Source organism: Emys orbicularis, chromosome 1 (assembly GCF_028017835.1).
Source record: "Emys orbicularis isolate rEmyOrb1 chromosome 1, rEmyOrb1.hap1, whole genome shotgun sequence".
In the NCBI taxonomy this organism is placed as follows: domain Eukaryota; kingdom Metazoa; phylum Chordata; order Testudines; family Emydidae; genus Emys; species Emys orbicularis.
In genome coordinates, this window is record NC_088683.1 from 216,668,441 (window position 1) to 216,682,249 (window position 13,809).

Here is a 13,809-nt window from a genome sequence, read left to right on the forward strand (position 1 = left end):
CACCTCTTTCCCTTGGCTGTGTCCCCTACACTAGCTGGAGGGAAGAGAGGTGACACATGAGTTGATATAGTGGTGCTCTCTCATTCAAGGGTAGGATTTACTGGAACTTAGTGCGTGAGTAAGGATATGTGCACACACCCTAATAAGTGTTTGCATGCATGTGCCCATAGTCAAAATGTAGTGAAACTACCCCATACTCTTAATTTTTCATTGCAGTTCAAGTCAGGTAGTTCCCCCAACCATTTTTATTGGTCTTCTATGAATGCCATCCCATTTGTCTGTATCGTTCTGATATCAAGGTGCCAAGAACTGAGCACTATTCCAGTATAGTCACTGACTTCCCTATCCCATGATGTGATAGGTCTACATTTTATTTTAATCGGATTTAAACTGAAGTGCCTATCCTGGCTGTTGGAGCTCCTACGACAATGAAGATATACAATTAGAAAAATACAAATGAATCAGAAATGTCCATACAAAATTGCCATAGTATTCACCATTAGTAATAATCCTGCCTCTGGGGTTAGTTAAATACAAATATTTTAGATGCAAAGTCTGGGTTTGAGAGGGAGCGTTGTTTTGGGTTTGGGGTTTTTTGATACATAGACAAATTTATGCATTAAAATGAATGGTCTCATTGGCTTTTAGTAGCATATCAAGTAATAAAACCACCTGAATGATCACTGAGACTTAAGCCCTTATTATTGTAGCCCTGAGAGTGATGGCCACTAGTTCCAGTGATTCTTTAAACCTTTTATTTTCTTGAAAAATATTAATCCTAAGGGTAGAAATGACTATGCTATCTGACAACCAAAACCAAATAGATCTACCCAGGTCTGTAAATAAATCTGTCTTATTGAACAGGAATAAATTGTAGTTTACAGCAGTAGGCTTAGTCATGTAAGAGCCCACATTTTTAACACCCTGAAGCCTTTCAGGTAATATATTAACTTTAACTGGAATTCATACCCTTATTTAGTGGACATACTCTTGCACTGGCCTCACCACACTTGTTGCCAAGGAGATTAGGAGAACAATATCGGGGTAGAACTCAACTACATGGGAAACTGACAGAAAGTAGCAAGTCAGCCGGCAGAATGAATTGTTTGATTGATTGTGATCTTTACAAATTGTGTTTTAGACCATGTAACACTTCTTAAGAGAATTAGACACAGCAACAGGGGAAATAGGGATCTAAGTTAGAGATGTACGAGCCTTAAACATCAAAACTTGTGTAACTATTTTAGATAGTGTGTTAGAGGAATTTTTTTCATAAAAAGTTGGCTTTATCATGGTTTTCAAAACATGAAAAGAACTGTGAAGCAATAATTATTGTATGAGGAGTTCTGCCCTAGATGTATGAAAAAACTGTCTAAAAAGTCTGTAGATGGCAAATTACAATATGCAGGGCCGGCGCAATCCATTAGGCGACCCAGGCGGTTGCCTAGGGCACTACAATTTGGGGGACGGCGACCGCGGCGGTATTTCTGCAGCGGGACCTTCCACCGCCTCTGTGGGGGGCGGCATTTCGGGACGGGACCTTCCGCCGCCTAGGGCGGCAGAAAAGCTGGCGGCGCTCCTGACAATATGCATTGGTTGACAAACATCATAGATGATTCAGTGCTGCATTTCTTCTGGTTCAATCTGTAGCTAGTTTATATAGATCAGATTGACAAGGGATGGAAGACTGATCATTTTCATTCTCAAGTTTTACCAAACCAAGAACACACAAGCACTATTTCTGTACTTGTGAATTTTAAATGACAGCACCACTCTAGCACTTCTATACAGATATAAAAAATAGAGAAAGTGAAACCATAAAACTTTTATATGTACCAGGAGTGAAATCCTGGCTCCACTGAAGTTAATGGGAATTTTGTGTTGAATTCAGTGGGCCCAACATTTCACCTCAATTGTCTATACAGGGCTGGCCTTATCATGAGGTGAACTGAGGCGGCCACCTCAGGTGCCAGACTGTGGGGGGGTGCCACTAGGACCCAGAGTGTAGAAAATTATGTCTGCTGCTGGTGCATATGTATTCTCTCTGCTCTAGATGCTGTGGCAGAGCTCCGACCTTGTCCCCGTGGGTCCCGCGCTTCTAGGCAGTATATGCTAGCCTCAGTGGCTCACTGCGACCCTCCACGTAGCTCTTCTCTCTCTAGGGCCAGGGTTACAGTCTAATGAGCCCTTTTCACCATAAGCCAGCAAGGAGGTTGGTGAGAGAACTCCCACAGTCTCTGTTGTCCCTAGTTTAGCCTCCTGTCCTGACGGGGGCCTGACTTCCCCTCCCAGGAGGTGTTTCTGTAGTGGCAGATTGGGGGGAACCCAGGCCCGCCCTCTACTCTGGGTTCCAGCCTAGGGATCCTAATGGCAGCAGCTGTTGGCAGCCGACCTTCCACTGCCAGAGTTACTACATTTCCCTGGGCCACTTCCCCACAGCTCTCCCGCTTGTCTCTTCTTCACCCTTAACTTGGGGCTCCCTTACCGATGGCTTGAAGGTGTCTTCATTAACCAGCCCGTCAGCCACACTTCCTCTCCTCTGGCTCTCTCCAGTCTGACTGGAGTGAGCCCTTCTATAGTATCAAAAAGGGCCTTAATTAGAGTCAAGTGTTCACATTACCTCAATGGCCTCACCTGACTCTTTGCAGATTAATTGGAGTCAGGTGTTCTCATTAGCCTGGAGCAGCCCCTGCTCTGGTCAGTCAGGGAACAGAAAACTGCTAATCCAGTGGCCAGTATATCTGCTTTCTACTACTTTGTTTCACCCAACTGGCCTGGGTCTATCACAATGCACAAAGATGATGGAGTGCTATGCTGGAGGAAGGAGGGCACAAGAGACATGACAGGCAGGCAGGAGAAAAGGTGAGAGGGAATAACAGAAAGCAGCAGGAGCTGCAGGGAGAGAGAGGAGGAGGAGCCTCTTATGTAATTCTTTAGGACACCCATGAGCCTGGACTGATTCACACCAGCTTCTCAGGGAGCTTCCTGTTTCCTGCTGCTTCCCTGAACCCACTTGAGGAGAACAGGCAGTCAACTGAAGTAGTAGGAGCCAGTTAGGCCCTTAAGACGCTGATATCTTCCCTCACTCAGGCCCTGCTACCAGCCTGCTTATTTGTCCCCTTCAATTGAGTGTTGAGAGCCACTATAGCTGGCACAGAACAGCAGTCATGAGTGAAAGAAGAAAACATCCCTCTGGGGCAGCATTCAGAAAAAGAAAGAAAAGCTTCCTTTGCTTTCTATCTAAGCAGGAAGGAGCTCTCCTGAGATACATAGACACAAATGTTCACGGTGAGCCTTCCGGCCTCAGTGAGGATGTGAGTGGTGAGAAGATGCCTGATCTTCCAGTCAGTCAGAGTGCAGGTGACCTGGCAGCTACTGCAGCATCCATATCTCCATCTCAAATGGATGTAACCATGCACATTCCTAAAGAAAAGTGTAGATCAGAGAAGAGTGTGGTGGAGATGCAAGAAACAGCTGCTGCTGAGTTTAGTTCCTTAAGTCTAGATGATCCAGGACTGCGGATCCACTTGAGCAGTAACCTGAGGGACTTCCTTGTACTGCATGGGCCACAGCAAGTGAAAAACTTCATGTTCCCCAAAGACAATGAAAATAGAAGTTTCCATCCAACACATTACTGGCGTGAAATCCCCAATGGTGACGAAGTGGAGAGGCCATGGCTTATGTACTCAAAAACCCAGAATGCTGCATATTGTTTTTGTTGCAAACTCTTCCAGTCTAATGTTCCAGCCACACTGGGTTCTACAGGAACAAAGGACTGGAAAAATCTGGCTAAAAATCTGGCATGCCATGAGAAGGCAGCAAATCACCAGAGAGCATTCCATAGGTGGAAAGAGCTTGAGATGAGACTAAGGTTAAAGGCCACCATAGATGATCAGCATCAAGAGAAGATTGCATCAGTCTCTCTTTACTGGCAAAATGTTCTGAAAAGTCTCATTGTCATTGTGAGAATGCTTGCTACCCAAAACCTAGCACTGCGTGGCACTTCAGATCAGCTGTATGTGCCAAACAATGGAAACTTCCTTAAAATTGTGGAGCTGATGGCTGAGTTTGATGCTGTACTCCAGGATCATCTAAGAAGAGTCACCACCCAAGAAATGTACAAACACCACTACCTTGGAAAAACAATTCAAAATGAGATCATACAGTTAAAGGCAACAAAAGTCAAACAGAAGATTGTGGCAGATCTGAAGTCAGCAAGATATTACTCTGTTATTCTGGACTGCACACCTGATATCAGCCGTATGGAACAAATGACTTGAATGGTGTGTTTTGTAACAACAACAGAACCTAGTGAAAATGTCCCTGAAATGGTGACGGTCAGAGAGCATTTTCTAGAATTTATTGACATTGACGATACTATAGGAACTGGTATGACAAATGTGCTTCTTAAAAAGCTTGGAAGATACCGGAATTGTGATTGCTGACACGAGAGGTCAGGGCTACGATAATGGTGCCAACATAAGAGGAAAGAACAGAGGAGTGCAGACACGGATCCGAAAGTTAAACCTCAAGCTTTTTTTTTTTTGTCCCATGCAGTTCTCATTCATTGAACTTGGTGGTCAGTGATGCAGCATCAGCTTCTAGTGAGGCTGCTGAATTTTTTAATGTAATTCAAAGCATCTATGTATTTTTCTCTGCATCAACTCATTAATGGCAAATTTTGAAGCAACATCTGGGAACATCTTCTCTGACACTGAAACCACTGAACTTCATGGGTAAAATATTTCCAAGTTTCAGGAAAAAAATAACTACAGTAGAACTTCAGAGTTATGAACACAAGAGTTACAAACTGACCAGTCAACCACACACCTCATTTGGAACTGGAAGTACACAATCAGGCAGCAGCAGAGGGGGAAAAAAAGCAAATACAGTACAGTAATGTTAAATGTAAACTACTAAAAAATAAAGGGAAAGCAGTATTTTTCTTCTGCATAGTAAAGTTTTAAAGCTGTATTAAGTTGTAAACTTTTGAAAGAACAATCATAACGTTTTGTTCAGAGTTCCGAACATTTCAGAGTTACAACCTCGATTCCCGAGTTGTTTGTAACTCTGAGGTTCTACTGTAGTGTTTACAAGCAATCTACCCAAATGACTAAAGATCTGTGCTCAAATAAAAGATTCAAGTCTCAGTGCTAGTTAATAATCATCTGAGGATGGTAATTGGTTCATCTTTGGGATCTAGCATTATCTACTTGTATATTTATCTTAAGCAAAACTGATCTCCTGTACCAATATTTGAGATGGCATTTAGCTAGGGCTTGTTCACAGTGACATTAAAATACTGGCTCATACTGTGGATTACTAAAGCTAATAGTATTTTCAAGATAGAATTGTACACACAGTAGCTCAGTCATCTCATTTCCATGCAGAAATTGCCACTTGTTTTAGACATGTTTTCAGACTGCTCTCTTATTACTTACGTGCCCCCTTTATTCATTTATTTAACTGAACTAAATACTGAACTCATAGAGGAAATCTGATGTAAAGAATTGTTTGTTTACATTAAAAATATCACTTCATTTCACCTCTTGACTCCTTTTCCTGTTTACATGGGAGTGGAGGTGACTACGATTCTTTGCCACTCTTTTCTAGTCCATGGACACACTCTCAAAAGCTAGGTCTCCTTCCCTCAAGTAATCCTCACTACACTCACTTAGTCTTATTTAAATTAGTGAAATTGGACATCTTTGCCAGACACTGCAGTGACCTTCCTTCATGTCCATTTTTCTTGGATCTCTTTCTAAATGGCTGTCAGTTTCTCTCTCCCTCCTTAATCTGAGTACTTAGAATTAGTTTTGAAAACTCAGTAATATAGTATTGTCCACAAAAACAGTATATTTACACTTAAAAAAAACAAGAAAAATTCAGTAGCTAATAAAATGTATTCCTGTCCCCCCGCCCCCCAGATCACTTTGCTTGTATCATGTTTCCCTGTCCCCCACCCTTTGTCTATTTTGTGTCTCTGCAAACTTAGCTCTTTGAGGTGGGAACTGCTTCTTCCTCTGTGTTTGCACAGTGCCTAGCACATTTTGGGTCATATGGTAATATAAAAAATAAATAAAATTAATTCAGATTGTAGAGTAAGTCACATAGCTTTTGGTTTTTAATTAAGTAATAATAGTGCTCAGGCTTGGCTTCTGATTCCACAGTGACCACATCACACTCCAGAGTAACCTTCAAGGTAACTTAAGACAGTGGCTGTATAACATCGTCTTGTCCTTGTTAGGTCATTTCATCATTCTCAATGTCTGTGTCCACACACGTCACATTCACTGAACACAATCAATCCATTTAGCTCAGGTTCTTAGAATTAACTCCCCCCCGTCTTTTCCTGCTTCTTCCTTTTAAGTATCACCTCTGTTAGCTAGGTACCGATTTGCTGATGCTATGTCTTCCTGCAGAGGCTCAGGCTAGGTCTACACTACCCGCCTGAATCGGCGGGTAGAAATCGACCTCTCGGGGATCGATTTATTGCGTCCCGTCAGGACGCGACAATCGATCCCCGAATCGACGGTCTTACTCCACCAGCGAAGGTGGGAGTAAGCGCCATCGACAGGAAGCCGCAGAGGTCGATTTTGCCACCGTCCCTACAGCGGGGTAAGTCGGCTGCGATACGTCGAATTCAGCTACGCTATTCCCGTAGCTGAATTTGCGTATCTTAAATCGACCCCCCCCCTGTAGTGAAGACGTAGCCTCAGACCCCGGGCACATGATTAGACTTACAAGTCTTCAGTGCATGCCTCAGAAATAGTTTTAACAATAATAACACCTAGCTCTTATATAGCACTCTTCATCTGTAGCTCCCAAAGTACATTACAAAGGAGGTAAGCATCATTATCCACGTTAGGAAACTGAGGCACAGAGCGGGGAAGTGATTTGCCTAAGGTCACTCAGCAGGCCAGTAGCAGAGCTGGGATGAGAATGCAGGTCCCCTGAATCCCAGTCCAGTTCTAGCCATTAGGCTGCACTACCTACAATATGATTGTCGATTTATCCAAAATGCCCTCTCTCTCAGTAATTTAGCTACCTAAATCAGATCATGACTGTGCACCATGTCCATGCCTGTAAATGCACCACAGGCCTTCCTGGTCAGGTGGGTTGATTCTATTAGTTACATACCCGTAAATTGTCCAGCTACCCTGCCTGGGTATAAATGTTTTCAGGATTAAATGTAAAATAGAAATATGTCACTGCATCTGAAAATACTAACAATGATTTAAATATGCAGGATCTTTATGGACTAGTAACTGATCAGAGCCTGTATAATTGATCCAGTTACTTCTTGTTGTCACAGCAACAGCATCTTCTCATTATCTAACCGCTGCAGCATCTCTTCCTCATGTTGCAGTTTTGCTAGCTCCAACTCACTTGCTGTTGTCAGGGCTTACATGTTTTATACTATCAGCTGTTTTGTTTCTTTATCCACCTACTTGCCTTGGTCTTCAAATATTTATATCCAGAATATGGTAGCATACAATAAGGAGTGTGATATTGTGAGTCATATGAGTAGTAAATTAATGTTTGGATCGTAGGCAATTTCTTTTGTGCATTGAGTACCTTTCTAACTGAGAAGATTTTCACTTTTAAACTTTGATTTAAAAAAATGGTAATATGTATCTTCTTGTAAATGCAGCGTTGTTGTAGCCATATTGGTCACAGAATATTAGAGAGACAAGATGGGTGAGGTAATATCTTCAATTGGACCAACTTCTGTAGTTGGTCCAATAAAAAATATTACCTCGTCTCTCTTATTGTAAAGATATTTAACAGGATTTCCTTGTTTAAATCTACAATTACATTCAGCATATTAATGAAAGTGATTAAAACACTGGGAGACCCTTCAAAAATGTCACCTCCTGTTTCAAAGTACACTTTGAAGCACATTAATTTGTGAAGCTCTTTCATTAGAGAACTCATTTGATCACATTTCAAATTCCAGTGAATTTCACTCCTTGAATGTGACATTGAAGTGTAAGAATTTTTTTCTCCCTTTTTTCCCCATTAGATCAGGAACAGATCATATGTCCTCTCAGTGCATCTGTCCTGCATCGCTCCAGCAGTAAGGAGTTTGCTTTCTATCTTCCATTGAAGCAGACGCAAGGTATGTGGCTTCCTGTTTATATGCTACGTGGTTCTACAAGGTGTCATCTTTTATAGACCTTGAAATATATATGAAGTTACATTGTGTATATAAACATAATTTTAAAAGTTTGAGAAGTTTGCACTATGATATATTGAGTTTGACTTCACTGGGACAAGGAATTCGTCCTAAATCAGTGAGCCAGTGACCAACACCTTATACTTCATAGGAAAGAATTACACCCATTCCCGAAACTGGGGCTTGCCAATTGTGCAGTGCTCTATGTGGTAGAAATAGACATTCCTTCCTTTCCCTGTAATAATCGTATTACACCATGAAGCATGACATTTGATTATCCTATTTTAGGAAGGAAGGCTACAAATGTTGTTATTGATATGTAAAAGAAACAAGAGGTCACTGCATTTTTTTCTAGAATGTGGCTAACTAACCAAAAAAATGAGTGTAAGACCCCTTGCAAAATAGTGTCATCGTTTACATGAAGCAAGTGCTTTTAATGGCGGAGGATAAATTCATTTAAGGTAAACCAAGCTATCCTATATTGAGCCAAATGGACAAGGTTCATTTTATGTCTGTGAAGATTAGTAATAGCATTATACAAAGATATGTGACCTAGTAGGTGGAAAAAGCATCTAGCTGGTAGATCTCCTATTAAAATGTAAACTGAAGGGATTTTTTTAAAAATGAAAAATAAAAGAAACAAAAACTGACCCCAAACAACCTGTTTAGATTCCCAAATTAGTAACATAATATGTGTGTGGAATAAATACAGATCTGTATATCTAAAAAGCAGTTCCTTCTTCATGTACATGAAAAGTTATTAGTTTAATGTATTTCTCTTGCAACAACACATGGTTTCCCTAATACAGCGTAAGGGAGAAGAAGAAGAAATTTCAATGAAAAAGGCCCTTTTTAGACAGGGCCGGCCTTAGGGGTGGGCCACCCAGGTGACTGCCCAAGCGTGCCATGGTCAAGTGGGCACCATGTGGCAGCGCAGAGGTGCACACTGCTGGTGTAGTCAGAACCTTTTCCTGGCTGGCAGAAGAGCGCCACATTGGGGGGCACCCAGATTTCTCCCTGCTTCCTCCTGTCAGAGGAAAAAGGGGAGGGGGAGCGGTGACGCACAGATACTGCTGCCCCCCCGCCAACGTTCCTCCACTTCTCCCTAGGGGCTGTGAGGGGGGGAGTGAGGAGCAACACTAAGTTCCCCACCAGGGCTGCTGCTCTCCTGTCCTCCCCTTTATGCAGCCCAGGTGGGGAAAGTCACCTGGATGCAGGCAGCCCTGACATCACTCCTTCCCCCTCCCCCCGCCCGCCCCCACAGCCCTCTAGGGGTGCGCAGAGGAGCAGAATTCAAGGGAGGGAGGGAGCAGCAATGACAGCTGCTCTACATCAAGGTCAGTTTAACCCAAATGGGCGCAGGAGGGGGAGTGCAGGGTTTGGGGCGAAGGAGGCACAGTGTAGGGGTTGGGGCAAAGGGGAGGTGGGGAGCTCACAGGGGCAAATGGGGGGCACCCATGGGGGCCAAGGGTAATGGGGGGCGGCACCATGCCCATGGGGGCCAGGGGTGCCAAAATACAAGTTTGCCCAGGGTCCTATTTTCCCTTAAGACTGGCCTTGTTTTTGATAAATTATCAGTTTAAAGGGATCAGTTAAGGAGAAAGCAGGAGAAAAGAATTTCCCGAAGTAAAATAATTTAACAATTGAAAGTTCCCCTTATTTTAGTTCATGTAACAGTAAAGAAAGCAAGAAATAGCTTTTACAATCATTCAGTTGTATTTAAGCATGTATCTTCTTTCATCCCTTCTTTTTCCCCAAGGCACTTTGTCCATTGAAAGCTATCGTTTTCTATATTTTCCTACTGTGTTTGATATTTTCAACTATTTCAGAGAAATCTGGAAGCCAGAACTTAAGACTTGCCAGGAAATAACTGAAATATTTACTTTTAAGTCTTTATGTGCAATGTTTTAATTTATACTTATGCCGTCTAACTGATATAGGATCTGAAAGTAATTTATTACCTTTACTTTTGTAAATTTTACAAACATTTATATACGAGTTGTACATTAATAGCAACTTGTTTCCTGAAGTTATACAGCAATACAGAGCAATCTTGTGGTTAGTTCAGGATGAATTCATAATTTAGGGGATTTCAGTAATAATTGCAGGTCTTTCATAACGTGATACTGTCATCTTTTGCTCCAATGTTAATATAAAAACAATCATCTATCCCTCATCCCAGAAATGATGGAAAGATTTCTGTATTTATTCAAGACATTTAAATGCTTTTTTCAAAACAGGGTCTTTGTGTAGGTCACGTTGTAAATTATGCTTTTCAATTTCAAGTTGTACAAGGCATTTTATTAGATTATGAATCTTAAACCTTTGCTCTGGGTGGTGTTTCATACAGTTGTATATGTGTGTGCGTCTATCTCTATCAGTATATAACCATACACATTCACATAAATACTCTATATCAGGGGTGGGCAAACTTTTTGGCCCAAGGTCCACATCTGGGTGGGGTAATTGTATGCAGGGCCATGAATGTAGAACTGGGGCAAGAGGTTAGGGGGTAGGAGAGGTGCGGGATGCAGGAGGAGGCTCAGGACAGGGGGTGCAGGGTTGTGGCAGGGGGCTCAGGGCAGGGGGTTGAGATGCAGGAGGGGTGCAGCAGGGGGCGCAAGACAAGGAGTTAGGGGTCTCAGGGCAGGGAGGAGGGGTTCGGGGTGTGGGCTCTGGCCTGGCGCCGCTTACCTCGAGCAGCTCCGGGGTGGCAGCAGCGCACAGTGGGGCTAAGGCAGGCTCCCTGCCTGCCCTGACCCCGCGCCGCTCCCGGAAGTGGTGAGCATGTCCAGCAGTGGCTCCTGGGACTGGGGTGGGGCAGGCAGCTCCACCGCGGGCTGCCCTCGCCTGTGAGTACCACCCCCGAAGCTCCTATTGGCCGCGGTTCCCCGTTCCCAGCCATTGGGCACTGTGTGTGTGTGGGGGGGGGTGATGCCTGCAGGCGAGGGCAGCGCATGGAGCACTCTGACTCCCACCCACCCCTCCAGGGGCCGCAGGGACATGGTGCCAGCGGTTTCCAGGAGCGGTGTGGGGCCAGGGCAGGCAGAGAGCCTGCCTTAGCCCCCGCTGCACCACGGGGCTGGCAATCCTGTGAGCCGCATTGAAAGCCTTGATGGACCGGATCCAGCCTGCGGGCCATAGTTTGCCCTCCCCTGCTCTATATGGAATTAAACCAAACAAATTAGCCTTTGGAGAAATACAAACTAAAGCCTGTATCAACTTCCCCTGGAAATAGCCACAGGGGGTCCTATGGAAAAAGGAAATGTGAGATTAACCACTCAGTTTCCTCCAAATTTTGTCACAGATTGGGGTATTTCTTAACATGTATTTTGCTTCCCCTTCTATTGGGAAGGAGGTTGCAAGTTGATGTTCTCTTATTTTATTTATTTTCCTCTGCTTGGAGGTCTCTGTCATATACTTCTGTACCAGGTATGGACTGGCTACAGAGCTTGTTTATACACACCAGATGTGTTCATCCTAAAATCCTTTAATGCTCTCCCAGGTGTGGTTAAAGTTATCTTTAAATAAGGTCTTTTCCATACAGTGCCACCTAGTGGCTGAATAGTATAATACAGTTTAGCATTCCATTAATCTCTGGTTCAATGCAGTGTTGTTGTAGCCATGTTGGTCCCTGGATATTAGAGAGACAAGATGGGTGAGGTAATATCTTTTATATAAGTTGGTCCAATAAAAGATGTTATATCACCCACCTTGTGTCTCCATGTTTCAATAACATTTCTGGAGATGCGGCAGCAAGGGAATAGATCACAGAGAAGATGGCGAGGACTCACTCAGAGTCTGATCATTTCCTATGCAAAGATTTTATGCAGACATACAGAAAAGCTGTGACTGATGTCATGGGATGTTTTTTGTTCTTTACTATAGACACCATGTGGAACTGTCCAGTTCAATCTTATCCATAAAGTATGTAGTAAACTTGACCAAGCAATCGGTTTAAGGAAATACTAAAGCAGAAAACCAATCCTAGTCAATCATACTGCCCACTATCCAGTCTGTTGTTTCATAAATGTATTGATGATGCACAGCTGTACATCTTTTGCTTTGAGAATCCCGCTAGCTTGGTGTCTGCCAATAGGTAGGTGGTAAACAGAATATTGGTGAGTGGATGCATGTTGTGCTGCTTGCCTCATTCACAACTAAGGGAGATGGAAGCCTTGCTTCTGGGTAGGAGTCATTTTTTTTATGAGGAGGCTCTATCTTCCTTCCCCTTTGCACTTAGGGACAGATGATGTGTGGGCATGTAGTATGTAGAGGGCAGAGGTCAAAAGTTTTATTGTCTCATATTCACTTGGCTCACTTAATAATATAGACTCCGATGCAGTGGCTAATGAAATCAATTCAATGGAAAACCTCCAGTTGACTTCAGTGGGCGTTAAAGCAGAGCCCACACCATGCTCCTTTCTTCTCTGGATCTTGATTTTCTTCTTTTCTTTGACTTGTAGCTTGCTCTTTTCCTCCTCCTCCTCTTTGACTCTAGGTTTAACCTTTTTGTTTTTTGTTTTGTTTTTTACAGATATATCTTAAAATCTCCAGAATTCAATCAGTTAGGACAGATTTTGAAAATTGCCCCCTCTTCCCCTTCCTGTGCCTTTAACTTTGTACACACAGATTATATAATATAGACATCTATATATCTGTTTGCAAATCAGAGACATCATTTACACATCCAAAACTGCAAGCACAAACAAGAAGCATTGGTTGAGGCACCTTTAAAAGTCAGGCCCTTCAATTCTGAGAACAGAACTTTACACTGACTTTATTAGGAAAATATGCTGTTTTACCTGAGAGCATTCTTCTGTTACCACAAAAAGAAAGAGAGAAACAGGATTCAAGATACAAATAGAGGAGGGAAGACATCAGAAAAGTCACCCTTCTCACAGTCCCATGCAAATCCATATAAAACTTCTCATGTGAATTTATCATGGGAAATAGATATAATTGCCTCACAGATTGAAGTTAGGCCATGCAGTAGGTTTCATCACTGTCTCATGATTTCTTACTAACCACCACAGGTACAGTACTGCAGAGCAATTAAACTATACAAATACTCCTCGGAGGAGGCTATTATTTCACATAACTTAGTCTCCTTTCTCTAGTTTCTAACACAGAGAAACCAAATATTCAGTTATTTCAGTATGTTTTGGCTCTTGATAAGTAATTAGATTTCCTGATTTCAATAGGGCTAGAAACTGAAAAGACCATTAATCGTAAATTAGAATAACCTGCTGATGATGATCCATTTAATAACTGCTGTGGTTGGACAGACTAACTCGGAGCATGTCCTTGCATAGGTAGAAATACCCTGTTCCTTATTTAGTGATATTTTAATCACCAAAACTCAGTTGAAATAGGGCGGTTTTGCCCTATAATGAATCAGAGCTCTATATCTAGACCAAAATTTGCCATGGCAAATTATCTGCACACTCATTCTTTGGATATAGCCAAAAAATCCAGAAAATATCCCCAATATCAAAACATCAAATTTTTATACAATATTTTTAGATGGAAGGACAATTGGAACAGAATTTACATGCAGTCTCCAAAGCTATATCTACATTGTTGCATTTCTTTCCATTTTCATGGAGCCTCATTTTATGTATTTTAAA

General features: G+C 42.5%; 1 protein-coding gene across 1 annotated transcript in view; it reads left to right on the forward strand.

Moving 5' to 3' along the window:
* CFAP47 (cilia and flagella associated protein 47) overlaps positions 1–13,809 on the forward strand; it is a 704,026-nt gene that overhangs the window by 555,698 nt on the left and 134,519 nt on the right. The window contains exon 57 of the mRNA XM_065423211.1: positions 8,027–8,122. Coding sequence (XP_065279283.1) covers positions 8,027–8,122 — 96 coding nt within the window. The remainder of the gene's footprint in view (positions 1–8,026; positions 8,123–13,809) is intronic.